This window comes from Durio zibethinus, chromosome 1 (genome assembly GCF_047325235.1).
Source record: "Durio zibethinus cultivar Kanyao isolate XHJ-2024 chromosome 1, ASM4732523v1, whole genome shotgun sequence".
Taxonomy (NCBI): domain Eukaryota; kingdom Viridiplantae; phylum Streptophyta; class Magnoliopsida; order Malvales; family Malvaceae; genus Durio; species Durio zibethinus.
In genome coordinates, this window is record NC_143162.1 from 36,604,332 (window position 1) to 36,622,446 (window position 18,115).

Consider the following 18,115-nt stretch of genomic DNA (forward strand, 5'->3'; position numbering starts at 1 on the left):
AATTTTGAAGAAGCGATCGAAAGACAATGGATAGTGCCTTAGCAAACGCCTCGGCGATCGTAGATCAGAGGCGGAAAATTGAGCAATACAAACACATTTTATCAACTGTTTTCTCATCAAACGATATCGTTCAAGCGAAGAAATTCATTGATCATAGTAATTGCCTTGCTTTTGCTTGATTTATGCGGTTATTTAGGGCTTTTTTTTAGGTTAAGTTATTTTAATTGGTGATTAATATTTGTCTCAGTGTTATCGGACGATGTTCCACTGGTGGTATCAAGGCAGCTTCTACAAACTTTCGCACAAGAATTAGGGAGATTGGAGCCAGATGCGCAAAAGGAAATTGCCCATTATACCCTTGCTCAGATTCAGCCTCGTGTCGTTTCATTCGAAGAACAGGTTCGTTTTAGATTTGATTGGTATCCCCTTGCTGAAAGGTACTGGGAAAATTGTTCTGTTTGGAAGTACTTTTTCACCTTTCGATACCACATTGTTCGGCCTTTTATTTATTGTACCTTTTTGCTTAAATTTTGCTCGCGGCATGGCTTCCATTTGGTTGCAAAAGGGAAATTTGTGTTTTTTTTTTGTTTTTGGCCTCCTGTTTTATTTTTAACGAATCCTGTTTATTTTGTATGAGTTGTATAGGTATTGGTTATCAGAGAGAAACTTGCTGAGTTGTATGAATCTGAGCAACAGTGGTCAAAAGCAGCGCAGATGCTAAGTGGGATTGATTTAGACTCTGGAATGAGGTCTGACAGTAAGATTCTCTTTAATTTTTCTAATGATGGCTGAAGCGTATTTTCTTTTGTTCCTATTGATGATACTTATATGTTTATGAACTGGCTATCAGGGTTATTGACGACACGTTCAGATTGTCAAAATGTGTCCAAATTGCTCGTCTATATCTTGAGGTATTGAATTTCATTTTGGTGTTGTTTTTGTTGAATGCTAGCATGATTTAGACAAGTTTGGATGTGTTAGAATGCCAAGGAGTAATGTGGCTACTTATTCTATTGCTGACACTTAAAATAAGTTTGGAACTTTGACTGCAACCATTGCTTGAATATTTTACAGGATGATGATGCTGTTAATGCAGAAGCTTTTATTAATAAAGCTTCATTCTTGGTTAGCAATAGTCAGCATGAAGTATTGATTTTACAGTACAAGGTTTGGCATAGGTTTTTGGCCAATAATTGTAAATTTAGAGCTGGAACTGAAGTTGTTTGTTTACTTTATTCTTTTTCTTGTTTTCAGGTCTGTTATGCAAGGATTTTGGATTTGAAGAGGAAGTTCTTGGAAGCAGCACTGCGGTACTATGACATATCTCAAATTGAGAAGCGACAAATAGGAGATGAGTATGTAATTTTAGGTTCTATTTGTTTATATAAAAGTTTTGCTAGTGTCTCCATTTAGGAAGCAGTTATTAGCTCAAATTTGCAAAAGCACCTTAACTCTGTACATGGTGTTTACATTAATAATGATCATGCTTCGCATGCCATGTACAATTATCAATTTTTGCTTGTATCTCATATCTTCTTTTCTGAATTATGAGATATGTTTGAGGGATTATGGTGCAAAAGTTATCAATATTCACTTATTACAGAGCAATTGATGAGGATGCGCTGGAGCAACCTCTATCTGCCGCTGTAACCTGTACAATATTAGCTGCTGCAGGTCCTCAACGCTCTCGTGTTCTTGCCACCCTTTACAAAGTAAACACTTTCACTTGATGGTATGTAATATGAGAAATTCCTTTTATTGTTTGAGTCGAATTATGTTAATGGTTTGGGACATGTTTCAGGATGAACGGTGCTCCAATTTGAAGATTTATCCAATATTACAAAAGGTTCTCTCTCTATCTCTCATGCGTCCCTGCATGCACTAGTCTTGCATATTGTTGTCCATTTGATGGGGATTTATATCGAAATTGACAGGTTTATTTGGAGAGAATTTTAAGAAAACCCGAAATTGATGCATTTGCTGAAGAACTGAAACCACATCAGGTTAAAAAAAGGTTCAACTGTCCTAGATGTTACATTTACAATAAAAGTAAATTCTCCTGTCTTAGATTAACCTTTTGTTTCCCAATAGAAAGCACTGCTTCCTGACAATTTTACTGTACTGGACCGAGCCATGATAGAGCATAATCTTCTGAGTGCAAGTAAACTTTACACAAATATAAGGTTAGAAACGTAACATTATTGATTTCCATCTTATCTTATTTCTAAGTTTGGAATTTTTTTTAAAAAAAATTTTGCTGTCTTTGTAATAGTTTTGATGAGTTGGGTACTTTGCTGGGCATTCCTCCTCGTAAGGTATGATTTCTTTGTGGCACCCTTTTGGTCCAATTAAGCAACAATAGCGGCTGTCATTACAACCTTTTTAAGCTACTTGTTCTGCTTGTGGTTTTTGATTCTCTGGTCTTTTCTGTCTTATGAGGAAATATTTTCATATATTGTAGTTAATGGAGAAGATGATTGGCTGATATTTCTTTACAGGCTGAGAAGATAGCGTCAAGAATGATTTATGAGGATAGAATGAGGGGATCGATTGACCAGGTTTCAATTTCTTGCCGCATTATTTTGTTTAATTCCTGCTTTTATGGATTCAATGATCTTATGATTGTGTTCTTATGATCCTCAAGTAGAACCTAACTCATAAATTGTGTTTATTAAGATCTATATATATAATTAATAATCTTATGCATCAGGTGGAAGCGGTTATACATTTTGAAGATGACACTGAAGAGCTGAAACAATGGGATCAACAGGTAATGAATCTTGAGTATGGACTTAATTATGGCCAATGTGTGCGTCTTTTTGCAACTTCTTAGTTTTATCTTAGTGTATGATTTTGCAGATAGTTGGTGTTTGTCAAGCTCTGAATGATATACTAGATAGCATGGTAAAGAAGGGCATGGCAGTTCCTGTCTGATCCAGTGCACCTGCCAATAACAAAGAAACTTAGAAGAGGAAGGATTGACTTTATCCTTAACCTGTATGCATAAAAGAACACCGTCTATCCCCTCTCATTTATGCCAATTTTCGTTCTTTGGTGTTTACTTTTGTAACTTCGATTGTCTGTTAGGTAGGCATGGGATTTTGGATAATCAACTTAAGTTTCTGTAATTGTTATTGTTATTTTCATTAATTTTTTCAGCTGTTTACTTAGAAATGTGCCTTATTGATCAGTTATGATGCCTACATCAATCCGAGATTTGCTAGAAATTCGTTTAATGTCCTCAACTTAGTTGCAGAATACCGGCAACTCTTTCCTTGCCCCTATTAGAGAAAAAGGTAATACACAACTGAGAGATATGATCTAACAAAGTCAACAGATGTTGGTTGAATTGGTAGGGATTGATATTTAGTTTATAAGATTTATGTTGGTTGAATTTGGTAAGGATTAATATTTACCGTATAAGATTTATAAATTGGTTGAATTGGTAAGGATTAATATTTTGAATTGTTAGTTATTTATGCTACTTTTCACGTTTTAGGAGGTAACGAATAGAAAAAGCCTCTTAAACCAAACTAGTCGTCTACAAAATTACTTTCTGGACCGTACATTAAGGAACATGAACGTGGACCCGACAATCATTTCCAGCAATCGGGCAAATTTTGAATGAATGACTATCTAATGCAATAACTCTGCCCCAATTTACGTCTTGCTTATAAAATGCCGGTAATCGCCAGCAGAGGTGGTTATTTCAATCGGGCTCAAATGAGTCACCTGCTTAGCTGCTCAAGAACATCTGATGCAAATTTTTGACAGTCTCATTTGATTTCTTGGTCAACCGATCTGAGTAACTGAGATTTTGAGTTCAACTGCATAAAATGAATCATGTTTATTATAGCCATATATATCAGAATCGCCATATTTATCAACAATTTAAAACCATTGCTTTCTTTTTAGTGCAGCACTTGTGAGTATTGAACAAGTAGAAATGAAAGTAAGGAGATCCTCTTCCTCTTTCTGTAAAATTTGTTCTAATTTTACAGTTTCTTAAATCCTCTGTTTTTCCCTTTCATAAATGATAAAAAAAAAAAAAAAAGGCACTGGAATCAACTCAAACTATGTCCCTAAACCTCTGGATGGGGAGCACTTGGCTGAATCCTTCCCAGATTGTAAGAGCACATCATGATTTATTGATGCCAGTTGTGACAAATTCTGCAATTGAACAACCTTTTAAGAATAAGGAGCTCATATGCTTTTATAAACTAACCACAATTTTCAACATTCGAATAATGAGAGTATGTCGTGATTGCTACTATGTTTTTGGAAATTTCATGATTGATTATTTGATGGTATTCAGTTTCTGGAAATCATAAGACAGATCTAATAACAAACATGCAGAAACAAGAATTTGGATGATATCTTTTTATCTTGAACGGATTTCGACTAAGAATGGAATAACATATTATCACTATTAATTTACTCTTTCAGGGATACCAATCACTACAAATGTACGAGTGCATTTACCTTTGTATGTCTCAAGAAAACCGAGTGCCATACCTTGAAAGAGAAATTAATCAATGAGAGATTAAGAGGAGAAGAATCAAACTCCGCTAGGTCACCACATTCATCCATCTGAAACAAAGGAAATAAGGGATGATCAGGATAGAATTGCCACATTCATGCAGCAGCAGCAGACAACGACATCCAAATTGAAGAAATTTTTTTTTCTAGAAAACCTTCCAACAGAAAGGATGAATGTTGCAGCCTTTTACTAGATAGACTATTTATAGAACTATACTGCAACATATATATATATATATATATATATAATGTAAACTCAAGCACAATAAAAACACAAAGCCTTAAACATTAAATGGAGTTGGTTACAAAGATCAAATTTCAATATTGTGCTCTATAAGATCAAATTCTACAGGGAAGACTTTTGCAATCTCAAATTAAGATGCTTGTGGCATCATTCAAAACTATAATTCTTGATTAAAACCAAATCCAAGTACACATGCCCACATGTCCATCCATCTGAAGTAAGCCAAAAATATTACTTTTCAATTTGATTCACAAGAAGATAGCATGGGCCATGAGTTAGTGAATTACCTCAAGTCCACCATTTGAGTTTGACTCACAAGTCTCAGTATCAGAACTACTACAATCGTTCTCATCAGGGATTCCACTGGAAATTTGAGGAAAACGTGATACAAAATAGCTGGTGTCATCTGCACTGTCAGGGTGTGGTATAAAGGCAGCCTGCAAGAAGTTAAAGCTAACATGTTAATATTGGATCTCCATCAAAGACAAATCAACATTTTCTTCTATTCTCCTAACCATGTTCCCTTTTCCTCTCTCAACAAGTTAACAGAGTACTATTGCTGTTATGTAAACGCAAATACATGCATAAAAAGGCAAGAAGACATCTATAAAACGTGAAAAGTTAAAACGATTTTTACACCTTAGGCAGACAATAGAAGAAATTACTGTATCAACACACGTAGAAATGTTTAAGCATACAGGATAATCAATAGACAATGGGTATAAAGCCCAACAGAATAAGACAAAAAACAATTATCTGATATTGATGAACTAAGATAGCCATATGCAAATATAAAATATAAACACATTGCACCTGCTAAACCTTCACGTATTGCATTAACAAGGAAATATAACAGTCAACCATGTTGTTAGAGGCAAAGATAGAATTAAAGCTGTGGATTCATACCTTTTGCAGTGCAAGACTATCCCAGTTAACTCCATTGAAGAAAGGATGCACTTTTACCTGTAAGATGGTCCCACTTAAATTACAGTAACAAGAATACCTTTTCAAGTTTTAATAGCAAATGGAAGGTATACTTTGCTTTTCCAATGAAATGAAAAGTTAGAAAGTGAAGTACAACCTCAGTTGATCCATTTGCACCTAACCGCTGATTGGGATCATGTATAAGAAACCTGTAAGAAAATGCATTGGTACTGAATAAGTTGTTGTGAATAAACTTTACCCTTAACATGATTAAGTCAATAAAATACAAGCTAAAAATATATCTTAAGACTCAAAGCCAAAAATCAACCTGTTAATTAGATCTTGAGCCTCATAGGACATCTCACTAGGCACAGATGGCCATGGAATTTTTCTGTTCAGAATGTTGTCAAAAATTATCTGCAAGGCCATGACAAAAGCATGAAAGAGAGCATTCCTAGTCAGCCAACATTTTTTACATAGCATTACGCTAATAAGAAGGAATCCAAAAAGGAATGAGTTCAACTAATAAAAAAGGTATGTATGTATGTATACTACGTTCCAGAGAACAAATACAAAGAACATAAAATTCTTAAAAATAATACATGGTAGTTAGAAATCACATATTGTGGCGGTTAATAATTGCAGGATGAAACAACGTTCAATCAACTAAAGTTTAACGGAAAAGTTCGCATCACTTATACAACATATTTCCAAGAGATTAATTTGATAAACAGAGTCACCACCTAGTTCAATGAAAACAAAGGAATACACAAAAACCGTGAAGAAATTGATAAATGTTGCACTTATTATAAAGCATAGTGGCTGATTAGTTCGACATCAAACAAATATGGTGTGAGAGAACAATGGATGATAGAAACAGCCATTTGCAGTTATAAAACAAACCTTAGCCTTGGCTTCGAAACACAAATTAGGTCTTTTTATGTGTTCCCTTCTCAAGATTTAATTTAAATATCAGAAACGTTTTTGTTTTGGGCAGTAAAATCATTTTTTCAAAATTTGAGAGGCAGCTCATTGAATTAAAAGAGATCCCACATCAACATCAAGATCCAACAGACACAAGATTCTGCTGGACCATAAACTGACATAATAATTCAATACCTTCATTAAAGTTACATATTGTTGGTGTATGCCCTAAGACCAGTTGGATTGGTTATGGGATACATATCATATTAAGCATTACCATAATTGACTAAGGCATTCTTTATGTACAAGTTTGTTTATGCTTGACATTACTTACTTCCTAGATAAAGTCCTTGGAATAAATATGCTTTGCAAGAGAATTACAATATGTTGTAATTATGAGATCATCATTTTGTTAAAGCATGCATTTTTCCTAAATTGTTTCTAGTCAATGCTTTATCAAGAAATGGATTTCATAGAAGCTATTGAGACTGGTACATGGTTATGCTCTTGCTTATGAAGCTAGCAACCAATTTCAGAGGTTGAAGTTTGGGTAAACTTGAGCTAACATGTGGGTGCTTATTACTGGCATAAGAATTCGGCTGAGACTTCTACCTAACCTTGGTGAAGGTTCTTTCGTCCTTGTTCATGTGGACTTGACATTAACAACTGCAGGTTTACAGCAACCAAGCTTGGAGCTTCTCGTTGTTTGCCGCACACAACTACCCAAGGTATGCAAAATTTGCTCTAGCCGGTTGGTGTGCATGATTGTGTAAGTTCTTATCAATGTGATTCTAGGATTTGGGAGTTGTTAAAATTTTATAATTTGTGTTGACATGTTAATTACATGATCAATTCCCAACACATATTACTTTAGTAATAGTGAGGATATGAGTGAATGAAAATAAGACTTCAAGAAGATATATACCTCAGGGTGTTCAGCAGTGAAAGGTGGAATTCCTGTTATGAACTCAAACAAGATTATCCCCACTGACCACCAGTCCGCAGCATAACCTGCATGAACATCAATGTTGTAATATCAAATGCCTCATCTAGTAAGGACTTACAATAAACCTGATCTCAGGCTGAATCCAAACCATGCTCAGTGCCAAGAAGAATTTCAGGGGCCAGGTAGTCAGGTGTTCCAACAGCCGAGTGTCGACTTCTACCCTCTATTTGTTGGCTTTGTAGATTACAAGCATCTAATGAAGTGGTTCCAGTTGTCTCAGGTCCAGACAACTCAATTGTGTTGTTTATGAGACCAATTTTTGATAGCCCAAAGTCTGTAAGCTGGTAATGTAAGCAACAATTAGCTCATTATCATTACAATAACATAAGGTTAACGCAGATATGCAGAATGAGTAATTCATACTAGAAATCAAATGTTTCTTGATCAGCTATATAATTTACTCAAACAAAAATTTATTGTTCATACAGCAGACCTTAATGTGACCATCATGTGCAATCAGTATGTTGTCTGGTTTCAAGTCGCGATGTACAATTCCAAGGGAATGGAGATACTCTAAAGCAAGAACCTGAAATTCGGATATAATTTAACAAAAGTTCATACAAGAATTAGATTGGACATGCATGATAGAAAATGAGTTCGTACAAACCAGTTCTGCAATATATGTACGAGCTACTTCTTCCTCAAGGCATCCAACTTTTCTGAGCAAAGAATACAGATCACCACCATTGAGATATTCCATAACCAAATAGAGGTTATCTCTACAGGTGAATGAATAAAAGAATCGGACCTGAAATGACCAACTCACATCTTTTTATTCAACTAGCCTCATTCTAAGACAATAAGACAATTTAAAGTTACAAACATTAACAATCTTTGTCAAACAATAAACCATAACAAGGATAAGCAGGTCAAGACAAAAGAGAAATCGCATGATTCAATGCTCAGTCACAAGGTAAACTTGAAAAATGTAGTTAATGCATTTTATTTAAATTGAAAAAAAGAATGTTATAGCTCAAAGCATGCTAGAATTAGCTATTACCACAAAAGGGTTTCGAACTGCTATGAGTATATTCCGCTCTGCTAATATACGCTCAATATCATTTTTACGTATCATATCCAATTTTTTGAGAACCTGCATAAGCAGCAAAATTACATTAGCTTAAAAACTAAAACCAAATTCTCGTTTTAAAAAAATGCTCAAGATTAAAATGAACTAGTTGAATGCTTCATGAGAAAATAAAAGCTTGAAACTTATAATTAAACTTATTACTGGTATGTTCTGCCAGAAGAAATCATATTGTTGAAATCAAATTGCAATCAAATAACCCAAGAGATGTGTTGACCGAGCAAAGACTACAAAATTTATTCTTAGCATAATCAATTAAGCAACCACTTGATTCTGTCACTTTCAGTTTTTACAAACTGAAACAAGTATTATAATAGATTTTTCTACATTCATAGATATCCTGCATTTTCCTTGTCGTATACATGAAACTAATCTAAGACATTCTAGATTCTAGTACAAAAGAGGACAGGACTAAATGTTCACTTTATTCAGTGGGAGAAAAAAAAAGGAACTTTTACCTTTATTGCAAATAAGTCACCCGTTGTCCTTTTGCGTGCAAGAAAGACTTTACCAAAGGCACCTCTGCTAATTGGTTTGATGATCTCAAAGTCATCTATTGTTGTCCTCTCTTTGTGGGACATATTTAAAGGAGTTGACACTGTACTACTTTGAGATGTATTATCTGAGAAGAGTCTAGAGTTTTCCCTTTGTTCACTGCAACTCGTTGGACTTTTTATATGTGTTACTTCACAAGCAAGTAAATATTTCTCCCTGCATGAGTAGTTAAGAAACTCGATGAACTCTACACTGCATTGAGGTATGTGTTCAGTCTCAAAAATATTACTCTTGAACACTGTATTACCTTAGAAGTTTTTCTATCCTGCCTCCAAAAGTGTCAATTACAAGAGCTTTAAGCTTACTATGCTGTAAAACATCTTGCAGGTCTTGCATGCAAGCAAGCAAAAACTCATGAGACCCTTCTTTGGACAAGTCTGTTCCTGCTACACAACGGGCTATATCTGAAAGGTCAACCATCTGCCAGAAACAATAACAAAAGGACTGATTTAAACTTAAAAGTAACATCACGCTTTCACATTACAAAATAGCATTAGATGCAACACAGAAGCTCATTGTAAAGATAAAAGGAATATATCAGAAAAATGATAGTGTATACTTAGACATATGCAAACATATCTTTATCATAAAATAAAAAGATGGACAGATTATCCTACTCATTATAGTTATCTATTTAATTGGGTGAATATATAATAGAGTGATCCTACTTTAACTTAACAGAGCTGCATAAGAAATGCATTAGTTCCATACGAGTCAAGAAGACTTCATTTAGTGTTTTGGCAAAAACACTGAATAATTTTTGCAGCAAGAATACGGGGATGAAAATATCAAATACAAAAAATATGAGATCCTCTAGTTCAACAAACCTGTTGCATGTCCTCTAGTTCAGAAGGATTGTTATGCTCCAACCAGAAAGAATCAAAGTGACTTGCTCTTGGAGTATTGGTAGAGGATACAGATGTCATGCTCCCAGTTGAGGATGATGCTCCATAGTTTCCAAGCCTCATGCCTAAATGGCCCTTAAAGTCAATAGAGGATGGATGAGAATCCTCTATGCAGGCAGTATCCATCTCATGTATGTCGTCAAACATTCCTTCAACACCCTTGTTTCGCCACTCACTTATCTTGGGAGAATAACCTTCAGATATGACTGCAGAGCTCAGATTTTGCATCCTTGAATTCTCAGGGCTCCCAAATGAGCTCAAATTCCGTGACTCTATAATCTGTTCTAATATTTCTGCAAGCTTTACAAGCCGTTCATCTACATCTATACAATTTAGTGCACATTTATCTGCATATGCACATATATAAGAATGAGATTCTAAATGAGAAATAGGAACAGCTTCCTCACATATTCTACAGATTACTGAGTCAGACCCATTTAGTGTTCGCTTAGGCTCAATATGTGAACCATCAAAATTATGGTTGTGCTCATGAAGTGAACTACAACAGGAAGTGTTAACTGAATTTCTTAGAAAACTGCCGTCAGCTTGACAAAATTGCTGCTCTTGTGAAGTAAAATCAGATCGAGATCTCTGTGTAGGTGAAATTTTCTCAAGAATAGTGGAATCTTTTCCAGAAGTTATACAATGCCGTCCGGCTGGCTCAGGGAAAGAAGACACTTTATTTTCTCCCTGCAATTTGTATTCACCATCAGCCTCCTGATATATAGCATTAGCTGAATGAGAATCAGCAACTGCAGCAGTGGGAACCCAACTCGTTTCAACAGCAGGAATGCTTTCTAAACATTTCTTAAATTTTTTAAGAGATTTCTTGTCAATCGGCTCTTTCTCTTTCTGAAATTGCAATAGCCTTGTGCAGCGTGTCAAAATAAAGAGCATGCGCGTGCACAACCACTTCACCAATACTGTTTGACACTGCTGTCTTTTTTCAGTCAAATTTTGAACTATTGTTTCACACTTAATGCGAAACTGAGAAGAGGTCATTTCAACACATTGTTGAGCAAGAAACAGAAGATCCTCTGCCATTTTGCGACCCTCTGGAGATGAGGAGTCAATGGTCTGAAGAACATCCATCACATCCCCAGCAAAAGTAGCCAGCTCTGTGTCCACCACCTCTTTAGCAGCATCAAATCTTGAATGTAATGAACCCAATAGTTCCTAACAATCAATTCATAAAAAGAGAGATAAAGGAAAAGAAAAATTAGCTGATTAATCAGAAATGAAAGAGTCCAATAGAACTGCCATTGTGGCAAAGCAACACAACCATAAGCACCAGCTTCTCCATTAAGATGACCTAATGCCCTACTATCATTTCTCATGCAGAATTGTACTAATAGTGATCCAGATAATCTAAAGTGGTCAAACTTTTCTATTGGTAGAGTAAACTAACCAAAATATGATTAATGACATTCAGAAACAAATATGAGAATCAAGTCGTTACTTGAACATGCAATATAGATGAAGCCTCTCAAGGAAAGAGAAAAAAACTTTGTACTAAGTAATACAAATTAAAATTTTCAAAATATATTGCAAAATCCTTTATTATGTTTTTTTTTTTTTTTTAACTCAATAAGGAATTGAAAAACAGGTTATAACCAAGTTCTTTCTTCACTAATAGCAGCACAATACCTTTAAATCATTGTAACTGTGGGCTCGAGGATGGGCAGATGGAATACCACCCTTAGGACCTAATTCATGTGAAAAACTCTTTAGACCTTTTGACACTATGTTAGAGCATGCACTCTCTGCTGAAGATTGCTTTCCTTCCAACCTATTTTCCGTGTAACCGAGTTTAGTCCTTGAAGTTTCCTCTTTTTCACGTGTCATAACTTCTGAGCCACCACCCTGAAAATTTGGCAGCACGATTTCTCAGGTACATTTAATGCAAGACAAGTACATCATGAAACCAATCTGCAAGATGATGTTAGAGAAAAATCGGCATAGTTTAAATCTCACATCAATATTTGTAACATTATTGAAGGCTTGAGTGGAATTCCTTGAAATATATGATGAAAACCATTGTGCTATCTTCTTTCCTTTTTGTTCCACTACAAATTTGAAACCAGAAAGAGCAACAAATACACATTAATTTTGCTTTGAATAATAAATGCTTCATTAGAAAATAAGGAAGGGTAAACAAAAGACTCAGGACAAGGTTAAGATAACAAAAGAGAATGAACTTGGAAAAGTTAAAGCAAAACAAAAAGGAAAAAAACACCTTGGAAATATTCACTGGTCTAAGATAACGGGGTTAGCAGTAGTATTCTCAGTACAAAGCACAAACTCTGGTAATACCAAAAATTCTAAGTCACCTGAAAAATAAGCCTAAGAACTAATGGCACAGCGAACCATTAAAGTTGCAGGAATCCATTTCAGACTCATGTTTTAAGAGGTGAAAAGTTCTCTTTGCATAAGCAATGGAACGAATTGATGAAATTGATGGATAACTATTTCCATTTGACATGATTTAAATAAAAGAGACCTAGCAAACAACAATACTATAATCACTTTAACTCACGTTCATGTAGGCATTCATCGTATACGGATGACAATCTTCTTTTTTGCAAAATGGTTATGTTTGATTCCTAATTTTTGTTTTTGTTCTTAATCATCCTTAAGCTCTAGAATGATTTGAAGACGTTTGATATACCATCAGTAAAATTCAACTGACATTTAAAAATTCGTTTTCTTTCTCTCCATGTTTTCTCGGGAAACAAACAGGACCTTAACAAAGACGTCTGAGCTAAAATTGAAAAAAAAAGTAAAAATAAGAAGACATTCAGACCTTCTTTAGAGAAACCGGATGTTTTTCCTTGTCCACGAGCGACTGAGTTCTGTTGCTGCTTCAAAGGAGGCTTCGAAGTCCTTGACTCGTTCAACTCGCCCAGTTTTGTACTCGGTTGTTCCTTCAAAGAAACTCGCGGGGTTTTGATCCGATTCAATCCGGAAGGAATCCCGACTTCCGACGAGAAAACGTGGTCGTTTCGTCTCGTATCAGCCATCAATCACAAAAATCCAATACTAAAACCCTCAAACTCGAGCTTCGTTCAGGTTACCGAAAGCACTTCATTAAAAAAAATAGAAACAAACATAAAAAAAAAAAAAAACCCAAAAAAAAAATCGAAATAAAATTTATTAATTAAAGAGAATTTGAAAATCAGAAAAATAAAATAAAAGGAAAAAGTTGAAACAGAAAATGGAGCACCTGAAAGAGTGTTTAGTTGGCGAAAGGAAGGAGTCGTTGTTGTTGCTTTGCGTGGTTGTTCGTTCTAGTTGCAAAAGGAAAAGCCAGCTTTCGTGATGTGTGGAGCGGGTTCGGTTACAATGACGGTTGATAGATACTATTTAAAATTAAACCCAAAAAAATAAAACGAAAAATAAATGTTTTGGATAAATTTTTGCTTGGTTTCAACGGACAACTTCTGGATTTTGTCATTTTATTTTTAAACTTTATATTTATTTTTTTCTTTTATTTTTATCAATCAGAAATGAATATATTTCTTTATTTTCATTATAGAAATGAAATTATATTTCAAAACACAATCTTTACCTTTTACAAAGAGAGTTTGAATTTTTAAATTGAAAATACGTGAAAGTTATAAATTCAAATCCTTAAAACTTCAGTTTTATATTTTCAAAATAGCATTCACTGGTCAAGCTTTTGATTAGCCATATCCCCACGCTGCATAATTAATTTAAAGTGTACCGATGAATGATTAATTTAATCATATAAGTTTTATTGATGATCATTTATTAAGATTATATCAAATGCATGATTTACAATCAATTATTTTAAATTATTAGGTACGATATATTTTATTTTAATTCAAAAGATTAAATAATTTATCTATCTCGAATTTATTTTTACCAAAAAAATTTTAAATGTATTAATTATTTAATCAAGTGTTTACGTGTTGAATAAGCTTTTTGAATTTGAAAAACTAAAGAATCTGAATCATATATAAACAATTAAATCTAATTGAATCTAAGGCTTAGGGTTAAGTTAGTGTTATTGTTTTGATTAGAAAAAATATGATTAAAAATTTTAAATTCAAAAATATCTGCACCCACACTAATTTTCTATTCTCCTCGGGTAACTTAAAATAAAAACAATTAAATGAAGTGCTCGTATACTAAAATTTAATAATTGTACGAATTGAAATATTGGAATTCTCATAATGGAATTTGACAAATTCTCTAATAAAAACACGTAATTAATCGCAGCTTTTGACTTACATATCATTCATTTCAATGATAAATCGGCAATTTTATCAAGGTCATAAGTTTATTAAGCGGCTCTAAAGATTTCAAGAAAAAACTCCACTAAAATGTAATAAAAAAGTATATATTTGATGCATCGATAATTTATAAATTTTTTATATTATTAATGAATTAAATAATATTAATTCATTAATAAATTTTAAATTTTTGTGTGTTTAATGCTAATAAAAATTTATATTTGATTATTAATAAGTTGATGTTATTTGATTTATTAATCGTATATAAAATTTATATACTATACATCAAAGGAAAAAATTTTATATGAAATTTTTTAAATGAAGTTCATAAAATTATTTATTAGAAATAATTAAATTAAAATTAAAATTAAAAATTAAAACTGAAATATCTCGTTACATAAATTAAATATGTAAAATTTAAAAAAAATTAATAAATTTTGATATATTTTTTAGATAAACATTTTTAGTAAAAATATTTAAAAAATTTTTACTATTAAATAAGTATCAATTAAATTTAAATTATAAATAATATTTTTAATAATTTTTTTTATATATTATTGATTTTTACATTATACTCGATAATTTATCAATTTAAAATTTTCATTAAAATTTTTTTAAATCATTTTTAAGAAAAAACTATAAACTTTATTTAAAAAATTTCACGTAAATTTTGTTCATACATAAGATATAAACTCGACATAATAATATCATTAGTGAGTAAAACTTTCCTAAACCAAATACAAAACATATTTAGGTTTGTCCTTCTCTTCCATAAGCAACATCTAAATATGTATTGATTCCTTCTCAACTTTAATATATAGGATAATGTCATAAATAACCTTAAATTATAATAAAATATTTAATGTATTATTTGAACTTTAAAAATTTATAATATGATATATGAAATTTTTAATATATTTTTAAAATTTAAATGTCATATTAAATATTTAATTATAATTTAAAAATCATTCATAATATTAACACTTAATATATATATATATATATTTTTTTGCATTACAAATTTTCATTTTCATTTTTTTTTCTTTAAGTATTTGATCTAATATTAATTATATTTACAATATTTTGTTCCCTGGAACCAATAAACAGAGGCACTTCTGCTGAGAGAATGCTCCTCTATGCCAACTGCAAATTAAAGACAAATGCTTGAAATTTTAGAACTTTCCTTCAAAAAGGATTAATGCTTGAAATTTTTGCATATATTATTTCTTTGTGTTACTAAAGATTAAAAATACAACATGGCAGGTTCAAATGGCTTCACAATATCTTATGAACAGCCAAAGGACAATCTAAAGGAACCCCCCTTGAAGTAGAAGCTAAAGCTCAACTGATTTTAAGAGTTAACTGTTGTCATCCACAACTTGGCTGTTCACAAATAAGCTCTCTCTTCTTTTAGGAAGGCCAGTAGATTCCAGGGTTGAACCCCTAAACTTTAGCTCCGGAGCAGCCCTATAATTGGGATCAACAGAAGCAGGTCTAGAGCTGGGATCTGCAGAATTCGGCCGGAAAGAACCAGTTGCTCCACCTGGATATCGAGAAGGAGATGCATACCTTCGACCTCGAAGACCACTGCTTCTCATGTCCGCCATATCAGCACCTCTTGTAGAGGAATCTATAAAAGACCTGTCTCCAGTGCTAGTTCCTAATGGAGCCCCACTCGTAGCCGATGTGGAGCTAAAAGGGTCATCTGGTCCCCATGAAGTAAGTGCCTCTTTCTTCTTTGCAAAGAATTGCCATGCCCCAAATAAGAAAAGTATGAAAAACAGCACAGGGCTGGTCCATAGCATCGTATTAGATTCCCCTTTCAAAATTGGCAGGTTAGAGCGATACATTCCTACATACTCACCTCCGAGACCAAGAACAACAAGCTTTTCACGATCACTGGCTATTAAGGGCATCACCTGTCTTCTCTCTTTATTTGTATCCATCACTTGATAAGTTAAAAAAGATGACCTGATCTCATCCAAACCGGCAGAGAAAAGAAGCCGTGGCGCACCAGCCCTAACATAATGCAGGGTAGAAACATTATACACAGAAACCTTTTCTGGATCAACAATAAGCAAATATCCTTTCATAGCCTGAAAAGCAAGAGGCTCATTCATTTCCAACTTTTTCTTGGACCTAACCCTGCACTTGAAATTCATGATATCACCCAGCAGCAAAACATGAATCAAATCACCATCAGATGTAAAACCATATGCTTTAGACCGCTCTATTGCATCAAAGACATAATACCGAGCAAGAGAATGATTCAACCCTTCACATTCTGATTCCTTAATTTTCATGCTTCGCAAATCCAATGACCCAGCACCAGTCTCTGTCAAGAACAAAAGTCTTTGCTTCAAGAACACAAGCGGCCTACTTGTTGGCATGGCAGAACCATAAAGTGTTCCGTTTTCTCTAAAAACCCTGATTTTTCCACTAAGATCCGTAGACAAAATATACCTCATTCTTCCAATGTAATGAACTTCCAATGTAGATATTGGCAACCCATCTGCCCCACTTTCAGCAGTCACAAGTGTACCAACAGTTTCCATTACAGGTGAACCCAACTCTTCTCCATTTAATCTTTCATAAATTCTATGGACCAAGATCACGCCATTTTGATGTCCTGTAACCACAACGCTCTCATTCTTATAAACAGACATGTATGAAACCATTGCCATAATTGGCGACTCACACTTGGTGTAAAACTCAGCCACAACATCCCCATTCCTCAAAAACACATAAATCCTTCCTCTTTCATCACCAACAGCAACATACTTGCTAAGTCCCTCGTAATCACGAAATGGCAAAACATTTATGCATGTTGCATCAGAATCTAATTTCACAGCTGACATGAATTGAAACCTCTCGGACCAAAACGGACTGTACTTAGTAACTGAAAGAGCCCTCCCTCTTCCCCCATCTCTAACACCAACTCCTTGAATATTCGCTTTAACATCATATTTTGGTTGACTAATTTCACCTTTCTTTCCAAAACCTGACCCTGAACTGTCAGCACTATGCCTGCCATCAGCTTTAGAAGACTCTGATAATTTTGATTCCAATCTAGAAACCACTTCACTAAGATTTCTTACTAATTCCTCAAGTTTATGTAATAAAACTTCATGGAGATTAAAATCAGGTGAACTAGGGCCAGGTTCATGGTGAAGAATCTGATCATTTCCATGCTCGTTTTGGACTGAGACAGAGTTAGAGTCTACAAAAGCTATAGAAAGTGGCAGAGAAGTAAAAATGAAAAGAAAAAAGAAGAGAAAAAACCTGCCTTTGTTGGGATTTGCCATTTGAAAGGAAAAGCTTGAAAACCTTTTAGATTCAATGTTTTGCCATTATAAATCAAAACCTGTCCGAGTAGCAGATCTTGTATTTTTTGGATCTGGGTTTGGAGAATTTCGGCTGGAATCTATGTTAGATTTGATGAATCTGATGTGGGAAGATTGGAGAGATGGTGAGCAAAGACACTGCTGTGAGAACGTTTTGAGTTTTGACTTGGGTTTGTATTCTGTACGACGAGTTAGGGCAAGAAATTCGGATTTCCAGCAAAAGAAAATATGTAAAATGAGTTAAATAGATTACGGTAAAAAACATGTCAAAAGAGAATGATTCAGTCAGGTTATCTTACCTGTAATTTTATTGAAACCCAATTGTAGCACG

At 33.9% G+C, this 18,115-nt stretch overlaps 3 protein-coding genes across 15 annotated transcripts; 1 reads left to right on the plus strand and 2 right to left on the minus strand.

The window, feature by feature from the left end:
• The first annotated feature begins 6 nt into the window (after positions 1-6).
• LOC111312693 (COP9 signalosome complex subunit 4) lies at positions 7-3,190 on the plus strand. Of its 3 annotated transcripts, none has more exons than XM_022913205.2 (14): positions 7-156; positions 248-399; positions 646-749; positions 851-911; positions 1,075-1,167; positions 1,255-1,355; positions 1,604-1,712; positions 1,802-1,846; positions 1,935-2,003; positions 2,092-2,183; positions 2,273-2,315; positions 2,499-2,558; positions 2,711-2,770; positions 2,860-3,190. In XM_022913205.2, exons 1-14 carry the CDS (start codon positions 27-29, stop codon positions 2,932-2,934), a joined length of 1,194 nt encoding a protein of 397 aa, XP_022768940.2. In that variant the 5' UTR covers positions 7-26; the 3' UTR covers positions 2,935-3,190. The 3 variants fall into 3 exon arrangements, with proteins under 3 accessions (XP_022768940.2, XP_089624311.1, XP_022768942.2); XM_089768185.1 differs by having other exon boundaries at positions 1,255-1,310; XM_022913207.2 differs by lacking the exons at positions 1,935-2,003; positions 2,092-2,183; positions 2,273-2,315.
• A 286-nt stretch (positions 3,191-3,476) lies between these two features.
• On the minus strand, positions 3,477-13,519 carry LOC111312688 (Protein kinase superfamily protein). 11 transcript variants are annotated; one of them, XM_089768136.1, is made up of 19 exons: positions 13,408-13,519; positions 12,988-13,266; positions 12,159-12,250; positions 11,832-12,047; positions 10,107-11,360; positions 9,527-9,699; positions 9,183-9,435; positions 8,638-8,730; positions 8,245-8,385; positions 8,071-8,163; positions 7,726-7,918; positions 7,557-7,642; positions 6,036-6,124; positions 5,865-5,916; positions 5,690-5,746; positions 5,071-5,220; positions 4,483-4,590; positions 4,089-4,170; positions 3,481-3,827 (listed from the first exon to the last, which is right to left on the minus strand). In XM_089768136.1, exons 2-19 carry the CDS (start codon positions 13,202-13,204, stop codon positions 3,793-3,795), a joined length of 3,384 nt encoding a protein of 1,127 aa, XP_089624262.1. In that variant the 5' UTR covers positions 13,205-13,266; positions 13,408-13,519; the 3' UTR covers positions 3,481-3,792. The 11 variants fall into 11 exon arrangements, with proteins under 11 accessions (XP_089624287.1, XP_089624284.1, XP_089624262.1 ...); XM_089768146.1 differs by having other exon boundaries at positions 3,482-3,827; positions 4,516-4,590; XM_089768159.1 differs by lacking the exon at positions 12,159-12,250 and having other exon boundaries at positions 3,482-3,827.
• Positions 13,520-15,635: 2,116 nt separating this feature from the next.
• On the minus strand, positions 15,636-18,007 carry LOC111312689 (putative membrane protein At1g75140). The gene is made up of 2 exons (XM_022913202.2): positions 17,727-18,007; positions 15,636-17,642 (listed from the first exon to the last, which is right to left on the minus strand). The coding sequence occupies exons 1-2, from the start codon at positions 17,743-17,745 to the stop codon at positions 15,799-15,801; spliced, it is 1,863 nt and encodes a 620-aa protein (XP_022768937.2). The 5' UTR covers positions 17,746-18,007; the 3' UTR covers positions 15,636-15,798.
• Between the last annotated feature and the right edge of the window lie 108 nt (positions 18,008-18,115).